Source organism: Hypanus sabinus, chromosome 4 (genome assembly GCF_030144855.1).
Source record: "Hypanus sabinus isolate sHypSab1 chromosome 4, sHypSab1.hap1, whole genome shotgun sequence".
NCBI lineage: Eukaryota > Metazoa > Chordata > Chondrichthyes > Myliobatiformes > Dasyatidae > Hypanus > Hypanus sabinus.
The window spans coordinates 57,554,141-57,572,580 of NC_082709.1; the positions used below are offsets into that span (position 1 = coordinate 57,554,141).

General features: G+C 42.1%; 1 protein-coding gene across 6 annotated transcripts in view; it reads left to right on the forward strand.

Moving 5' to 3' along the window:
- Nucleotides 1–18,440, forward strand: part of LOC132392788 (ras-associated and pleckstrin homology domains-containing protein 1-like) — a 194,990-nt gene that overhangs the window by 130,022 nt on the left and 46,528 nt on the right. For all 6 annotated transcript variants that reach the window (XM_059967141.1, XM_059967139.1, XM_059967143.1 and 3 more), the window contains 2 exons: nt 10,071–10,192; nt 13,014–13,079. In XM_059967141.1, coding sequence (XP_059823124.1) covers nt 10,071–10,192; nt 13,014–13,079 — 188 coding nt within the window. The remainder of the gene's footprint in view (nt 1–10,070; nt 10,193–13,013; nt 13,080–18,440) is intronic.

The following is an 18,440-nucleotide window of genomic DNA, read 5'->3' on the forward strand; positions in this document are numbered from 1 at the left end:
CATTCCTGCACAGCTCTCTGCAGCCCAGAGATTTTTCTCTGGTAACCAAATCAATTATGATCACTGGCTGTTGAGCTTTTATGGCCAAACAAGCAGAAGAGGAAATAGTTTCCATTTCATCCTGCAGGAGGTGAATAGAGCAATTGTATGATCTGGGCAATTTGTCAACTTATGAAGCAAGTTCTGCCAGACCCTAGCAATGGCAATCATTCACCGCTGTTGGCCAGGATATGGACCTGAGGCCCTCGTCTTAGTAATGAACAACTAAACCTCTTGCCCTGATGAACCTTCAGAGGCAGATTCTATGTACTTAGAAGTCTGTAGCTGTGTGTATCCAAATACATGGACTGGAAGATCAAGAGCCCTTTTAGCAGAATTGGTGCCAAGTTCAAAATCAATTTATTATTAAAATTATATGTCACCATATACTACCCTGTGATTCATTTTGCAGGCATTAATGGTAAATAGAAAGAAACCCAATAGAATAAATTAAAAACTGCACATGACAGAGAGGGACAAACAACCAATGTACAAAGAACAACAATCTGCAAATACAAAAAAAGAATACTAGTAATAGTAATAAATAAATAGAAATAATAATAAATACTGTATACACTAAATAATGAGAACACGAGTTGTAGAGTCATTAAAAGTGAGTCCATAGGTTGTGGAATCGGTTAGGGTGAGTGAAGTTAACCCCTCTGGTTCAAGAGCCTGATAGCAACTGTTCCTGAACCTGATAATAACTGTTCCTGAACCTGGTGGTGTAGGGCTTGAGGCTTCAGTACTTCCTGGCCAGTGGCAGTAATAAGAGGACAGCATAGCATGGACTTCTTCCACCAGGCTATCAGACTGATGAACTCACACTGATTTTAGTGTACTCTGCATTACATTTACTGTTCTATTTATAATAAATTATTATAAATTACTATGATTGCACATTTAGATGGAGATGTAAAGATTTTTACTCCTCATGTATGTGAAGGATTTAAGAAATAGTCAATTCAATTCAATTCTTGCATTTTACTTGGTTGCCAGACTTGAAAGCCATTGATCATTTTCTTGTGGGCATACTCAATAGATCTATAGACTAATAACTGTAACAGAATTAATAGCAGACCACACTGAATGGGTGTTCAGCCAGAATGCAGAAGACAACAAACTGTGCAAATACAAAAAGAATAAATAATAGTAAGTAATAAATATCAAGAAGATGAGATGAAGAGTCTTTGAGAGTGAGTTCATTGGTTGTGGGAGCATTTTAATGATGTGGCAAGTGAAGTTGAGTGAAATTATTCCCTTTGGTTCATGAGCCTAGTGGTTGAGGGGTAGTTGATGGTTGAACAATTCTGAACCTGGTGTTGTGAGTCCTGAGGCTCTTGTACCTCCTTCCTGATGGCAGCAGATTTTCAATCTCTCTCCTGTAAGCTGATTCATCACCTCCTTTGATTCAGCCTGCAACAGTCATCAGCAAACTTGAAGATGGCTGTGCTTGGCCTCACAGTCATAAATGTGCAAAAGTGCATCCTGGCTTATATACATGTGCCTATGATTTTTGCACATTACGGTAGCTGTTAATGTTGTTGCATAGCTTTCAAAATCAGTCTAAATGATAATGGAATGAAATCTTAGTTTAAATTAACACATTTTAAAAAGCTGTGAATTCTGAGAAGTATGAAATCTTAGAGCAATATTGCGCTCAAATATATGTTGTCAAATTGATATGCACATTCAACTGGTAGGTCTTAAGACCAATCAAACTAAATATTTTTGAAAATTACTTACTATGGGGAATGATGTGTGAAAGGATATAACTTAGTTTAGAACATAAATATCCTCTTCACTTTGCTGTGCAATAATGCATAAAATCATCACTGGAGCTGCAAGGCTGCATTCCCAAAAACAGGCTACTCAGACAGTTAATGGATGTGCCTTGCTATATTTTGGCTAAGACAATTTCCAAGACAGATCAATGTTGTTGTAATAAATTTTGTCCTTGGGATTCAGGACATGATTATAGTTTTATAATTTAGCTTCTAGGAGAGACAATTTGTTTTTACTCAAAGCTAAAATTCTATCTTTACTTTGTAGGTCAACATTTTTCAGCCTGTTAACATTTTTAAACACATTGCAGGTCCCTATTATGTCATGTGTATACCAGAAATCTAGGGCAGAAGGTGGTGGATTTCCATGTTTCCTCCAAATTTAATTACAAAGTGACTAGGGAAATTAAAGATTGAGAAAATTTTGCAAAAAAATTCTAGTAAAGCAGGTTAATATTTACAACCTTTTGGGAATGTTTTATGGAAAAGCAATATAAATATACAGACTTTTGCCTTTTAGCCATATTCTTATCAGTCAGTGATGGTCAGTCTTCCTTTTCCTGTTGCATTCTTTCACTTCCCAGTAAGCTAGAGTCATAGAGTTCAGATACAGTTAATTCAAAATAATTCAGCAACTGTGGTTCTCCGAATAAAAAGCAATGATTTAATAAGGAACCATATATAAAACACCTGACATCATAGTGGCAATGGAGCTCGTGCAATAATTAATTGAAGTAAACTGGTCTCTGTGTACCAGAAATGTATCATTAAGGGAAGAAAGCATACATTTGACCAAATTAATGATTTGTATTGTCCTTATTCCATGGTGCTTCATTCAGTCTTCAGAAGTTACAGAGATGCATGTGAAGGTAATAATGGGAAAAGTCTTTACAAAGTTGGACCACCTTGTCTATAACAGACAATATGACCCCACTGCTGAATGTTAGGTTGCTTGGAGTGCTCAAGAGAATCACCAACTTTATCCAAGATACCAAGTCAAACAAAACTGAAACTTTATACTATATTCCTGCCAAATAAATATAAAACTTCCATGATATCCCCATTCTCCATGATAATTGATTCTAGTCTATGCAATGAACTGTTGGATAAATATCCAATAATCAGAAATAAAATAGTAAATAAATCCACTGAATGAATATTATATAAGACATTTTCCATTTTTAATTGTACAACAAGATATTGCAATCTCTTAGGTCAGGTTGCTATAAATATCTAGAATTAAAATAACCAATTAAAACACAATCTGCAGGTTACACAACAACACACATAAAATGCTGGTGGAACACAGCAGGCCAGGTAGCATCTATAGGAGAAGCGCTGTCAACGTTTCGGGCCGAGACCCTTCGTCGGGACTAACTGAAAGGAGAGATACCAAGAGATTTGAAAGTAGTGGGGGGAGGGGGAAATGCGAAATGATAGAAGACCGGAGGGGGTGGGATGAAGCTAAGAGTTGGAAAGGTGATTGGCGAAAGTGATACAGAGCTGGAGAAGGGAAAGGATCTTGGGACAGGAGGCCTCGGGAGAAAGAAAGGGAGGGGGGAGCACCAGAGGGAGATGGAGAACAGGCAGAGTGATGGGCAGAGAGAAAAAAAAACAACTAAATATGTCAGGTAAGAAGGGCAGGAGGGGCATTAACGGAAATTAGAGAAGTCAATGTTCATGTCATCAGGATGAAGGCTACCCAGCCGGTATATAAGGTGTTGTTCCTCCAACCTGAGTTTGGATTCATCTTGACAATAGAGAAGGCCATGGATAGACATATCAGAATGGGAATGGGACGTGGAATTAAAATGTGTGGCCACTGGGAGATCCTGTTTTCTCTGGCGGACCGAGCATCCGTGTTCAGTGAAACGGTCTCCCAGTCTGCATCGGGTATCACCAATATATAAAAGGCCACACTGGGAGCACCAGATGCAGTATACCACACCAGCCGACTCACGGGTGAAGTGTCGCCTCACCTGGAAGGACTGTCTGGGGCCCTGAATGGTGGTGAGGGAGGAAAGTGTAAGGGCAGGTGTAGCACTTGTTCCATTTACAAGGATAAGTGCCAGGAGGGAGATCAGTGGGAAGGGATGTGGGGGGGATGAGTGGACAAGGGAGTCGCGTAGGGAGCGATCCCTGTAGAAAGCAGAAAGGGGGGGAGGGAATGATGTGCTGGGTAGTGGGATCCTGTTGGAGGTGGCAGAAGTTACGGAGAATTATATGTTGGACCTGAAGGCTGGTGGGGTGGTAGGTGAGGACAAGGGGAACCCTATCCCGAGTGGGGTGGCGGGTAGATGGGATGAGGGCAGATGTACGGGAAATGGGAGAGATGTGTTTGAGAGCAGAGTTGATGGTGGACGAAGGGAAGCCCCTTTGTTTAAGAAAGGAAGACATCTCCTTCGTCCTGGAATGAAAAGCCTCATCCTGAGAGCAGATGCGGCAGAGACGGAGGAATTGTGAGAAAGGGGTAGCATTTTTGCAAGAGACAGGGTGGGAAGAGGAATAGTTCAGGTAGCTGTGAGAATCTGTAGGCTTATAGTAGATATCAGTAGATAAGCCGTCTCCAGAGATGGAGATAGAAAGATCAAGAAAGAGGAGGGAGGGGTGAGTCAGCAGGTGTGGTATACTGCGTCCGGTGCTCCCGGTGTGACCTTTTATATATTGGTGAGACCCGATGCAGACTGGGAGACCATTTTGCTGAACTCCTACGCTCGGTCCGCCAGAGAAAGCAGGATTTCCCAGTGGCCACACATTTTAATTCCACGTCCCATTCCCATTCTGATATGTCTATCCATGGCCTCCTCTACTGTCAAAATGAATCCAAACTCAGGTTGGAGAAACAACACCTTATATACCGGCTGAGTAGCTTCCAACCTGACGGCATGAACATTGACTTCTCTAATTTCTGTTAATGCCCCTCCTGCCCTTCTTACCTGACATATTTAGTTTTTTTTCTCTCTGTCTGCCGATCACTCTGCCTGTTCTCCATCTCCCTCTGGTGCTCCCCCCTCCCTTTCTTTCTCCCGAGGCCACCCGTCCCATGATACTTTCCCTTCTCCAGCTCTGTATCACTTTCGCCAATCACCTTTCCATCTCTTAGCTTCATCCCACCCCCTCCGGTCTTCTCCTATCATTTCGCATTTCCCCCTCCCCCCACTATATATAACATATAACATATAACAATCACAGCACGGAAACAGGCCCTCCTAGTCCGTGCCGAACTCTTAATCTCACGTAGTCCCACCTACCCGCACTCAGCCCATAAATCTCCACTCCTTTCCTGTCTATATACCTATCCAATTTTACCCTAAATGACACAACTGAACTGGCCTCTACTACTTCTACAGGAAGCTCATTCCACACAGCTATCACTCTCTGAGTAAAGAAATACCCCCTCATGTTTCCCTTAAACTTCTGCCCCCTAACTCTCAAATCATGTCCTCTCGTTTGAATCTCCCCTACTCTCAATGGAAACAGCCTATTCACGTCAACTCTATCTATCCCTCTCAAAATTTTAAACACCTCGATCAAATCCCCCCTCAACCTTCTACGCTCCAATGAATAGAGACCTAACTTGTTCAACCTTTCTCTGTAACTTAAGTGCTGAAACCCAGGTAACAGCCTAGTAGATCGTCTCTGCACTCTCTCTAATTTATTGATATCTTTCCTATAATTCGGTGACCAGAACTGCACACAATATTCTAAATTTGGCCTTACAAATGCCTTGTACAATTTTAACATTACATTCCAACTTCTGTACTCAATGCTTTGATTTATAAAGGCCAGCGTTCCAAAAGCCTTCTTCACCACCCTATCTACATGAGACTCCACCTTCAGGGAACTATGCACTGTTATTCCTAGATTTCTCTGTTCCTCTGCATTCCTCAATGCCCTACCATTTACCCTGTATGTTCTATTTGGATTATTCCTGCCAAAATGTAGTACCTCACACTTCTCAGCATTAAACTCCATCTGCCAACGTTCAGCCCATTCTTCTAACCGGCATAAATCTCCCTGCAAGCTTTGAAAACCCACCTCATTATCCACAACATCTCCTACCTTAGTATCATCGGCATACTTACTAATCCAATTTACCACCCCATCATCCAGGTCATTTATGTATATTACAAACAACATTGGGCCCAAAACAGATCCCTGAGGCACCCCGCTAGTCACCGGCCTCCATCCCAATAAACAATTATCCACCACTACTCTCTGGCATCTCCCATCTAGCCACTGTTTAATCCATTTTATTACTCCAGCATTAATACCTAACGACTGAACCTTCTTAACTAACCTTCCATGTGGAACTTTGTCAAAGGTTTTGCTGAAGTCCATATAGACTACATTCACTGCCTTACCCTCGTCAACATTCCTCGTAACTTCTTCAAAAAATTCAATAAGGTTTGTCAAGCATGACCTTCCACGCACAAATCCATGCTGGCTACTCCTAATCAGATCCTGTCTATCCAGATAATTATTAATACTATCTCTAAGAATACTTTCCATTAATTTACCCACCACTGATGTCAAACTCAATTTACCCACAACTGATGTCTAAAATTGCTAGGCTTACTTCTAGAACCCATTTCTAATGACATCTTAAAGATCTCCGTCAGAGCTCCTGCTATTTCTACACAAATTTCCCTCAAGGTCCTGGGGGAATATCCTGCCAGGATCCGGAGATTTATCCACTTTTAAATTTCTTAAAAGCGCCAGTACTTCCACCTCTTTAATTGTCATAGGTTCCATAACTTCCTTACTTGTTTCCCACACCTTACATAATTCAATATCCTTCTCCTTAGTGAATACCGAAGAGAAGAAATCATTCAAAATCTCTCCCATCTCCCTCGGCTCCACACATAGCTGACTACTCTCATTCTCTAAGGGGCCAGTTTTATCCCTCACTATCCTCTTGCTTTTAATATAACTGTAGAAACCTTTCGGATTTACTTTCACCTTATTTGCCAAACCAACCTCGTATCTTCTTTTAGCTTTTCTAATCTCTTTCTTAAGATTCCTTTTACATTCTTTATATTCCTTGAGCAATTCCTTTACTCCATGCTGCCTATATCTATTGTAGACATCCCTCTTTTTCTGAACCAAATTTCTAATATCCTTTGAAAACCATGGTGCTTTCAAACCTTTAACCTTTCCTTTCAACCTAACAGGAACATAAAGATTCTGTACCCTCATAATTTCACCCTTAAATGACCTCCATTTCCCTATTACATCCTTCCCATAAAACAACTTGACCCAATCCACTCTCTCTAAATCCCTTCGCATCTCCTCAAAGTTAGCCTTTCTCCAATCAAAAATCTCAACTCTAGGTCCTGTCCTGTCCTTCTCCATAATTATAGTGAAGCTAATGCTATTGTGATCACGGGACCCGAAGTGCTCCCCAACACATACATCTGTCAGCTGACCTATCGCATTCCCTAACAGGAGATCCAACACTGCCCCATCTCTAGTCGGTACTTCTATGTATTGTTGCAAAAAACTATCCTGCACACATTTCACAAACTCTAAACCATCCAGCCCTTTTACAGAATGAGCTTCCCAGTCTACGTGCGGAAAATTAAAATCTCCCACAATCACCACCTTGTGTTTACTACAAATATCTGCTATCTCCTTACACATTTGCTCTTCCAACTCACGCTCCCCATTAGGTGGCCTATTATACACTCCTATCAGTGTTACTACACCCTTCCCATTCCTCAATTCCACCCAAATAGCCTCCCTAGAGGAGCTCTCTAATCTATCCTTCCAAAGCACAGCCATAAGATTTTCTCGGACCAGCAATGCAACACCTCCCCCCCGGCCCCTCCTACTCTATCACACCTGAAGCAACTAAATCCAGGAATATTTAGTTGCCAATCACACCCTTCCTGCAACCATGTTTCACTAATAGCTACAACATCATAATTCCAGGTATCAATCCACGCTTTAAGCTCATCCACCTTTCTTATAATGCTCCTAGCATTAAAATAGATACATTTAAGATACTCTCCACCCCCTCCTCTCTTTCCATCCCTAACAATACATTCAAATTTATTATCCTTTTCTTTCTTCTCCCCTACATCTTCGGGCTGAGCGCATCCCTTCTCCATCACCTGCCTTTCCTCCCTCACACACTGTCTGTTTACTTGCTCTACTGGTGAACTAACCTCTCCCATGATTTCCTCAAATTGATTCCCGCCCCCCCATCTTACTAGTTTAAAGTCTGCCCTGTAGCCCTAGCAAACCTCCCTGCTAGGATATTGGTCCCCCCAGGATTCAAGTGTAACCCGTCCTTCTTGAACACTACTTTCAAATCTCTTAGTATCTCTCCTTTCAGTTAGTCCTGATGAAGGGTCTTGGCCCGAAACATGACAGTGCTTCTCCTATAGATGCTGCCTGGCCTCCTGCGTTCCACCAGCATTTTGTGTGTGTTGTTTGAATTTCCAGCATCTGCAGATTTCCTAGTGTTTGCTCTACAGGTTACACAGATACCACAGACTGTAGAAACTGGAATCTAGAGCAATGTTGGAAGTGCTTGAGGAACTTGGTTAGTCAGGTAGCATATATGGAGGGAAATGGGCAATGGATGTTTTGGGATCAGGACTGGTAAGAAAGATGGGAGATCCACCAAGGTCCAGTACAAACCCACTAACTCCCATAACTACCTTGACACACCTCCTCCCATCCTGTCACTTGCAAGGATGCTATTCCTTTTTTTCAGTTCCTTTATCTGCCCATTTCTGTTCTCATAATGAGGTTTCCCATTCCAAGACATCCAAAATATCCTTTTCCAGAAAACAAGGTTCCCTCCACTGCTATTGATGGAGCCTTCACTGCATGTCCTCACTATCCAATCAAGCACAACAGGGATAAAGTTGTTCCAATCCTCCCTATTATCCATATTATATTTTGCAACTTCTGCCACCGACGATGGGATCTTATAACCAGGCACATCATCTCCCCTTTCCACTTTTCAAAGAGTTACTCTCTCCATGACTCCCTTGTCCATCCCTACCAAAGCCCCTTCACAAAGTTCTACACCTGGCCCTATGCCATCTCCCTCACTGCATTTCAGAGCTCTGAACAGCTATTCTCAGTGGAGCAGTATTTCATATGTGAATCCATCAGTGCCAATTTTTTGCATCCAGTGCTGCTGTTGTGGTTACCTCTACGTCAGTGAGACCAGGTGCAGATTTGGGGTATCACTTCGTCGAGCACCTTCAGTCTGTCTACCATGTCAGCCAAGATCTCCCGGTGGACAGTAATTTTAGTTCCACTCCTATTCCCACACTTCTGTCTGTCTACAACCTCTTTTACTACCAAATCAAGGCTAAATTGCATATTAGAGGAATAGCACCTCAGCTGGTCAATTCCAAGCTGGCAGCATGAACCTAGAATTCTTATCCTTATAGTAAACCACTCTCCATCAGTCCCTTTTTTCTTTACTTTCCTCTTGGTCTAGCTGGCATTCATCACTCTTGACTTTCCCCTTCCTTTCCTCTCCCTCTTCATCAGCCCTCACCCCCACACTCCTCCCACCAGTCCACTCTCCATCACCTTTTATTCAATGTTCTACCTTCCTCTCCTATCATCCTCAACCCTTTGTCACTTTTTGTCACCTGCCAGCTTCTTACAACTTTCCCACTCTCCACCTCCCCATCTGCCTATTATGGTCTTCGTTCTGAAGACTGTGAAGCACATTAGAACAAGGTGAATACAAATAATTAATCTGTTCAAATGTATGCTCCCCCCCCAATGCTGTATTTGTGATACATTATTGAGACCCAGTTTGCTTCAATGAATTCTTGTATGAGCTCTTTCTAGTCAAGATGAAGGGTCTCAACAAGGAATGTCATCTATCTATTTCCCTCCATTGATACTGTCTGACCTGACTTCCTTCAGTGCTTTGCATGTTGCTACTGGTTATGCATTACCTGTTAAAATTCCACTGTTTGTGTAAAGTAATCTGAAAACTGAGTACAAGATTGCTTTGCAAGAGTTTCACTTTAACCTGAGCCAGGGTTTACCTCAGGCTGGGACAGTAGCCATTGGTATACAAAAGCCATTGCACTGCAGCATTTTCAGATAATTTTAGTTGTGGAAGTTTGAGAAATGAAATTGATCCTGTTTTTTGGACAAGCCTTCATGTACAAAATGTAACATTGTATTTAGGGTGGGAGATTTAGATGTAGGCTTGTGCATTCTCTTGGTCTCCATATAAAACCCTTATCTTTTCAATTATAGAAAGGATCTTTGAAGATCATGAAAATCTGGTGGAGAACTTGCTGAACTGGACTCGGGACAGCCAGAATAAGCTCACATTTACTGAACGCATTGAGAAGTATGCTCTTTTTAAAAATCCACAGGTATGTAAAGTTTCTAAGGAAAATTGCAGGCTTCAATTGTTCTGTAGTATTACATATTTTGTTCTTGTTTGGACCACTGCCATTTATTCTACAGTCCATTTATGATCAAATTGATGGTCCTAAATTATTTCCAAGCTGCTTGCAAATAGTTTTTATGTTACTGGTAAATCTAAGTCTTGGATTGTAGAGTTTAGATGATTTCTATAAGCGACATGGATTTTGCATTCTTTTTTTACGTACCATTGTCCAAAAATTTCAACTCCATGCCAGTTCCAATGTGAGGATGTGCAAATGGTTCTCAGCAGAAGCTTCAGTTTCCAGTGCTGCTTTACACTAAAGTCCAGTTGTGGCATCTTCTACCAGCTGTCCCTGTGCTGCTTGGCTCCTCATAGGTAGTCTCAGACTGGGAAGTCTGCCTGATTTGCGTGTATGCAATGGGCATAACAGACTCCATATCTGGTGAATAGGAAGCATTGGCTGAAGGAAACCCCATGCAGTGACAAGGAGATGCACACTGATAGCACTGACGATCAGAATTAAAATGCAGTCTCTGAAATTGTGCCACTGCACTGACTCTGAACTAGACCACCAACAGCAGACTTGTACCTGGGACCTTGCTGGAATAAACAGTGTGGCTCAGGGGCAGGAAGCCAATTTTTTATGGGGCAAAAGGCAAGTGCTTTAAGGTCAAAAGCTTTAAGTTCCTCGGGGTGAATATCACAAATGACCTGACTTGGTCTAACCAAGCAGAGTCCACTGCCTAGAAGGCCCACCAGCACCTTTACTTCCTGAGAAAGCTGAAGAAATTTGGTCTGTCCCCTAAAACCCTCACTAATTTTTATAGGTGCACCGTAAAAAGCATTCTTCTAGGGTGCATCACAACCTGGTATGGAAGTTGTCCTGTCCAAGACTGGAAGAAGCTGCAGAAGATCGTGAACATAGCCCAGCACATCACACAAACCAATCTTCCATCCTTGGACTCACTTTACACGACACACTGTCAGACCTGTGCTGCCAGGATAATCAAGGACAAGACCCACCCAGCCAACACACTTTTTGTCCCACTTCCCTCTGGGAGAAGGTACAGGAGCATGAAGATTCTTACGGCCAGATTTGGGAACAGCTTCTTTCCAACTGTGATAAGACTGCTGAACAGATCCTTACCTGGATCTGGGCCATACCTTCAAAATATCTGGATCTGACTTGCACTACCTTACTTTCCCTTTTCTATTTTCTAATTATGATTTATAATTTAAATTTTTTATTATATTTATTTTGATTTGTACTTCAGGGAGCGCAAAGCGCAGATACAAATATCACTGTGATGATTGTGCACTCTAGTATCAATTGTTTGGTGACAATAAAGTAAAGTGATCTTTCATTGTGGAAATTGGTACTTTCTCTCTCATCTCAAAGTCCATTTAATACTCTACAGATCTAAAACCAAGTTGCATTTCAGTCTTTATGCATAGATGTGAGCATATAGAAGTGAGTACCCTCAGCATCATGAAAGTTGTGATTTCTTGAAGTGGCCAAGACCAATGCCTTGACTAATTGCTCATTTTTGTTTTACTTCATTTAGCTTGTGCTCAGATGATGCATACAGTGAGACTTAAACAGTATTATCTCCATTGCGACAAATGTCATTAATGCTGGTGTGTGTAGTAGATTTGTTTTCAACAAAACTTGCTGCTGTTTCACCCTCATGCATACTATCCTCTTTTCCAATATAACAATTGGCATAAAACAGTAAAAATGTACATTTGCGCATCTTGCAAACCATTCCAGCCAATTTAGCAGCTGCAGTATTGAATGGAGTATTGTATTCACAGTTCAAGAGATCATGCTAGTACTTATACAGCAGGACTCTAACACACTGTACTCATGATGTTCTTCAACTTCAGTCCAAGTAATTCCCGTTTCAGTTTACTTTTTGAAGTACTTATCTCATTGGTATGCTGTATATCCAATTGAGAAATGGATTGAATTACACAGATTCATTTCAGATGACCAAAGTACATTGCACCATTTGAGAAGTCAACATTGATACTTGGGACTCCAGGTGCTTCCTTTTGTTATCTTATTAATATGCTTTCATAAAGCCTAAATCTCTTGAGGGTGAAGGAAATCAAATTCATCTGTGCAGCCCCTTGAGAACAGACCTGTGCATTTCCAGATATTCAGCTCTTTTTCTCTCCTTGTTTTCCATATACTATACATATGTGAGGCTTGACTTGTGTATCACCAAACCTACGTTGTATGTCAAATTTAAATTTAAAACTTAATAATTTGCATACATTTCAGTCAAGAACTTTAAACTTATTACCGAGTAATATGGGAGCAGCATTGGAAATTATTTTTTTTTCAAACCTCTAGGACCACAGAATCTGCAAGAAAGAAATGTGAGTACTAATAGGACTGAAAGATATGGTTGTTCACTGTCAAGACTCATGCTCCAAATTCCTCATCAATCACTCTTTGGGCACCCCAAATGTATCCACTCCAGAAGGCAGTCAGGCAATCCCCTTTACAAATGCATCACTGCATTTTATTCTTCTCTGCTTCCCTATCCTCATGTTCCAGGATGCAGAGCAGTGGATGCAGGCTAGGTGTGATATCACTGTCTTTCTCAGACCAAGCTCGGAAACCAGCTGAATATTGTGGTCTCACTTGGTACAAACCCACTTTGTCAACTGTTCTTGGAGCATGGGACTGCACTGGGTACAGCAGCAGGTAATGGGTCTCAATGCATTAATGAACTGCATTGTAGAAATGTTTCAAGTATGTTTGTATCTGCATTAATGAGTTTTATTCATAACAGAATTATCTACTGGGCAAGAGGGAAAACTCTGAAATGGGAGACAGAAATAAAGAAGCATTACTTGAGGTAAGCCAGGAGTATAAGTTAAGTTTCTGAATTATTAGGGTAATTGATGTTCACTTTGTAACTGACAATCAAAGATTGATCTTTTCTTGATCATCAGACCTATGAGCAAAATTAGGCTATTTGGCTTTGCCCATTCCATCATGGTGGATTTATTATCCCTCTCAACCTCATTCTCTTGCATTCTCCCTGTAACCTTTGTGCCATGATTATTTAAGAGCCTATCAGCTTCCACCTTAAATATACCCAATGCCTTGGCCTGCACAACCAACATTGAATTCCACAGATTCACCACCCTCTGGCAAAAGATAGTTTTCTACATCTCTGTCCTAAATGGGCATTCCTCTATTCTGAGTTGTGCTGTCTGGTCCTACACAAAGTACACTGCAGGTGCTGTGGTCAAATCAACACATACAAACAAGCTGGATGAACTCAGCATGTGGGGCAGCATCCATTGACTGCTCATTTCAGCAGATGCTGCCCGACCTGTCTGGTCCTAGATTCCCCCACTATAGGAAAAATCCTCGTCATGTCCACTCTATCCAGATCGTTCAATATTTGATAGGTTTCAGTGATGATTCCACTTTCTCTCCCCCCCACACCCCCCCGGCTCAAATTAATCTAAGCTCCAGCAAGTACAGGCCCAGAGCCATCAAGCCCTCTTCATATGTTAGCTCTTTAATTCCTGGGATCATTCTTGTATACCTTCTCTGAACCCTGTCCAATACCAGCACACTCTTTCTTAGACAGGGTGATAATACTGCTCACGGTACTCCAAGTGCGGTCTGACCAAAGCCTTATAAAGCGTCAGCTTTAAATCCTTGCTTTTGTGTTCTAGCCCTGGTGAAAGAATGCTAACATAGGATTTGCCTTTCTTACCACCGACTGAACCTTCAAGTTAACCTTCAGGGAATCCTGCACATTGACTCCCAAGTCGCTTTGTACCTCTGAATTTTGAATTTTCTCTCCACTTAGAAAATAGTCCGCACCTTTATTCCTTCTGCCAAAGTATTATATTCCAACTACCACTATGTTGCCTATTCCCCCAGTGTAAGTACTTCTATAGATACCCTGCTTCCTCAACACTACCTGTCCTTCCTTCTATCTTCGCATTGTCCACATACCTGGCCACTAAATCATCAATTCCTTCATCCAAATCATTGATATACAACGTGAAAAGAAGGTCCCAACACCAACCCCTGCAGCACATCACTAGTCTCCAGCACCCAACCAGAAAAGGTCCCCTTTTTCTCACTTTTTGCCTCCTGAAGCCAATCTTCTCTCCATTCTAGTACCTTTCTCATAATGCCATGGGCTCTTGTTTTGTTACACAGCCTCATGTGCAGCATCTTGTCAAAGATCTTCTGAAAATTGAAGTAAACAACAGCCATTGGCTCTGTCTATCTTATTTGTTATTCCCTCAAAGACTTACAATATATTTGTCAGGCAAGATTTCCCCTTTAGAAACCGTGCTCACTTTGGCCTATTTTCTCATGTGTCTCCAAATTTTCTCATGTGTCTCCAAGTATCCTTAGTAATAGACTCCAACATTTTTCCAACCACTGAAGTCAGGCTAACTGGCCTATAATTTCCTTTCTTCTGCCTCCCAACCTTCTTAAAGGGTGGAGTGACGATTTTCCAGTCCTGGGGAACCATTCGAGAATCTAATGATTCTTGAAAGATCATCACTAATGCTTCCACAATCTCTTGAGCTAAATCTTTCAGAACCCTGAGGTGTAGTCCATCTGATGACTTATCTACAGTGCCATAGAAAGTATTCACCCTTCCTCTGAAGTTTTCATGTTTTATTGTTGTACAACATTGAATCACAGTGGATTTAATTTGGCTGTTTTTGACACCAATCAACAGCAAACAACACTTTCGGGTCAAAGTGAAAACAGATTTCTGCAAAGCGATCTAAATTAATTACAAATATAAAACACTAAATAATTGATTGCATAGATTCACCCCCTTTAATATGATACACCACATCATCATTGGTGCAGCTAAATGGTCAGAGTCACATATTTAGTTAAATAGAGATCACCATGTGCAGTTGAGGTGCTTCCATTGATAGTAGTAAAAATACACCTGTATCTGGAAAGTCCAACTGCTGGTGAGTCAGTATCCTGGCAAAAATTACACCATGAAGACAAAGGAACACACCAAGCTCTTCCGCCAAAGGTTATTGAAAAGCACAAGCCAAAAGATGGATACAAGAAAACTGCCAAGTCACTGAATATCCCTTGTACTGCAGTTAAGTCAGTTATCAAGAAATGGAAAGAATATGACACAACTGTAAATCTGCCTAGAGCAGGCCGTCCTCAAAATCTGAGTGACCGTGCAAGAAGGGGATTAGTGATGGAGGCCACCAAGGGACCAGTGACAACCCTGGAGGAGTTACAAGCTTCACTGGCTGAGACAGGAGAGCCTGCACATACAACTGTGGCCTGGGTGCTTCACCAGTCATAGCATTATGGGCGAGTGGTAAAGAGAAAGTCACTGCTGGAACACAAAATGCTGGTGGAACGCAGCAGGCCAGGCAGCATCTATAGGAAGAAGTACAGTCGACATTTTGGGCTGAGATCCTTCGTCAGGACTAACTGAAAGAAAAGGTAGTAAGAGATTTGAAAGTAGTGGGGGGAGGGGTAAATCTGGAATGATAGGAGAAGACGGGGGGTGGGGGGTTGGGGGTGGCATAAAGCTGAGCTGGAAAGGTGATTGGCAAAAGGGACACCAAGCTGGAGAAGGGAAAGGATCATGGAACAGGAGGCCCAGGGAGAAAGAAAAGGGGAGGGGAGCACCAGAGGGAGATGGAGAACAAGCAAAAAGTGATGGGCAGAGAGAGAAAAAAAAGGAGTGGGGAATAAATAAGGGATGGGATAAGAAGGGGAGGAGGAGCATTAACGGAACTTAGAGAAATCAATGTTCATGCCATCAGGTTGGAGGCTACCCAGATGGAATATAGTGTTGTTCCTCCAACATGAGTGTGGCTTCATCTTGACAGTAGAGGAGGCCATGGATAGACATATCAGAAAGGGAATGGGACGTGGAATTAAAATGTGTGGCCACTGGGAGATCCTGCTTTCTCTGGCGGACAGAGTGTAGGTGTTCAGCTAAATGGTCTCCCAGTCTGCGTTGGGTCTCACCAATATATAAAAGGCTGCATGCGTGAAATGGGAGAGATGCATTTGAGAGCAAAGTTGATGATGGAAGAAGAGAAGCCCGCTACCCCACTCAGTATAGGTTTCCCCTTGTCCTCACCTACTACCCCACCAGCCTCCAGGTCCCAACATATAATTCTCCGTAACTTCCGCCACCTCCAACAGGATCCCACTACCAAAAACATCTTTCCCCCTCCCCCCCCTTTCTGCTTTCCACAGGGATCGCTCCCTTAGTGACTCCTTTGTCCATTCAGACCCCATCTCTTCCCACCGATCTCCCTCCTGGCACTGATCCTTGTAAGCGGGACAAGTGCTACACCTACACTTACACTTCCTCCCTCACCACTATTCAAGGCCCCAGACAGTCTTTCCAGGTGAGGCGACACTTCACCTGTGAGTTGGCTGGTCTGGTATACTGCATCTGGTGCTCCCAGTGCAGCCTTTTATATATTGGTGAGATCCGACGCAGACTGGGAGATCGTTTAACTGAACACCTACGCTCTGTCTGCCAGAGAAAGCAGGATCTCCCAGTGGCCACACACTTTAATTCCACATCCCATTCCCATTCTGATATGTCTATCCATGGCCTTCTCTATTGGCAAGATGAAGCCACACTCAGGTTGGAGGAACAACACCTTATATTCCGTCTGGGTAGCCTCCAACCTGATGGCATGAACATTGATTTCTCTAACTTCCATTAATGCCCCTCCTCCCCTTCTTACTCCATCCCTTATTTATTTACTTGCCCCCTTCATTTTTTCTCTCTTTGCCTGTTCTCCATCTCCCTCTGGTGCTTCCCTCCCCCTTTTTCCCTAGGCCTCCCATCCAATAATTCTTTCCCTTCTCCAGCTCTGTATCCCTTTTGCCAATCACCTTTCTAGCTCTTAGCTTCACCTCACCCCCTCCTGTCTTCTCCTATCAGTTTGGATTTCCCCCTCCCCCTCCTACTTTAAGATCTCTTACTATCTTTTCTTTCAGTTAGTCCTGTCGAAGGGTCTCGTCCCAAAACTTTGACTGTGCTTCTTCCTATAGGTGCTGCCTGGCCTGCTGTGTTCCATCAGCGTTTTGTGTGTGTTGCTTGAATTTCCAGCATCTGCAGATTTCCTCATGTTTGCATGAAATCTCAGAGTTTGCCAGAAGGCATGTGGGAGACTCTGAAGTCAGCTAGGAGAAGATTCTATAGTCTGATGAAACCAAAATTGAGCTTCTTGGCCATCAGACTAAATACCACACACAATCAAAAACCCACCATCCCTACTGTGAAGCATGGTGGTGGCTGCATCATGCTATGGGGATGTTTCACTGCAGCAGGCCTGGAAGGCTTGTGAAGGTGGAGGGTAAAATGAATGCAGCAAAATACAGGGAAATCCTGGAAGAAAACCTGATGCAGTCTGCAAGGGAACTGCAATGTGGGAGAAGATTTGTTTTCCAGCAAAGTGATGACCTGAAGCATAAAGCCAAAGCTACATAGGGATGGCTTAAAAAAACAACAAAGTTAACATCCTGGAGTGACCAAGTGAGAGTCCAGATCTCAATCTACTGAGAATTTGTGGCTGGTCTTGAAAAGGGCTGTTCACTCAAGATCCATCCCCATGCAAACTGACAGAGCTTAAGTAGTTTTGTAAAGAATAGAGACTTATCCACACAGATTCAAGGCTATAATTGCTTTCAAAGGTACATCTACTAAATCGGGTGGGCAAACTTTTTGACTTGTGGGCCACAAAGGGTTCTAAAATTTGACAGGGGGGCCGGACCAGGAGCAGATGGATGGAGTGTTTTGGTAATACACCTCATAAGAGAAAATAAAATATCATGGGATATGTAGAAAACATGTGCTTTAATTTCAATTGAAAATGAACAAATGCATTACAACAAAATATCTGTCTTTGAAGTCCCATGGTATTTAGCTATTTATTGAGATGACTTTTAAAACACTGAAAATTAATGAATAAAATACAGCTTTTTTTAATAGTAACAGTTATTATTTTAAAGCACTGAAAATTCTGTTATCCTTCAAGATATTATCATCATCACTCTCCTCCTGCCTGTCTTTATTTCAAAAACGGTAGGAGATGCAGGTCTACTTGTCCTGCTCCTTCTTATTCAATTGTCCCCTGTGCCAAACCTCAATAACAACCAGCACAAGGACAGAACAGTGACAGTGCACCAGTATGCAGAGCGCGTTATTTGATCTGGAGCG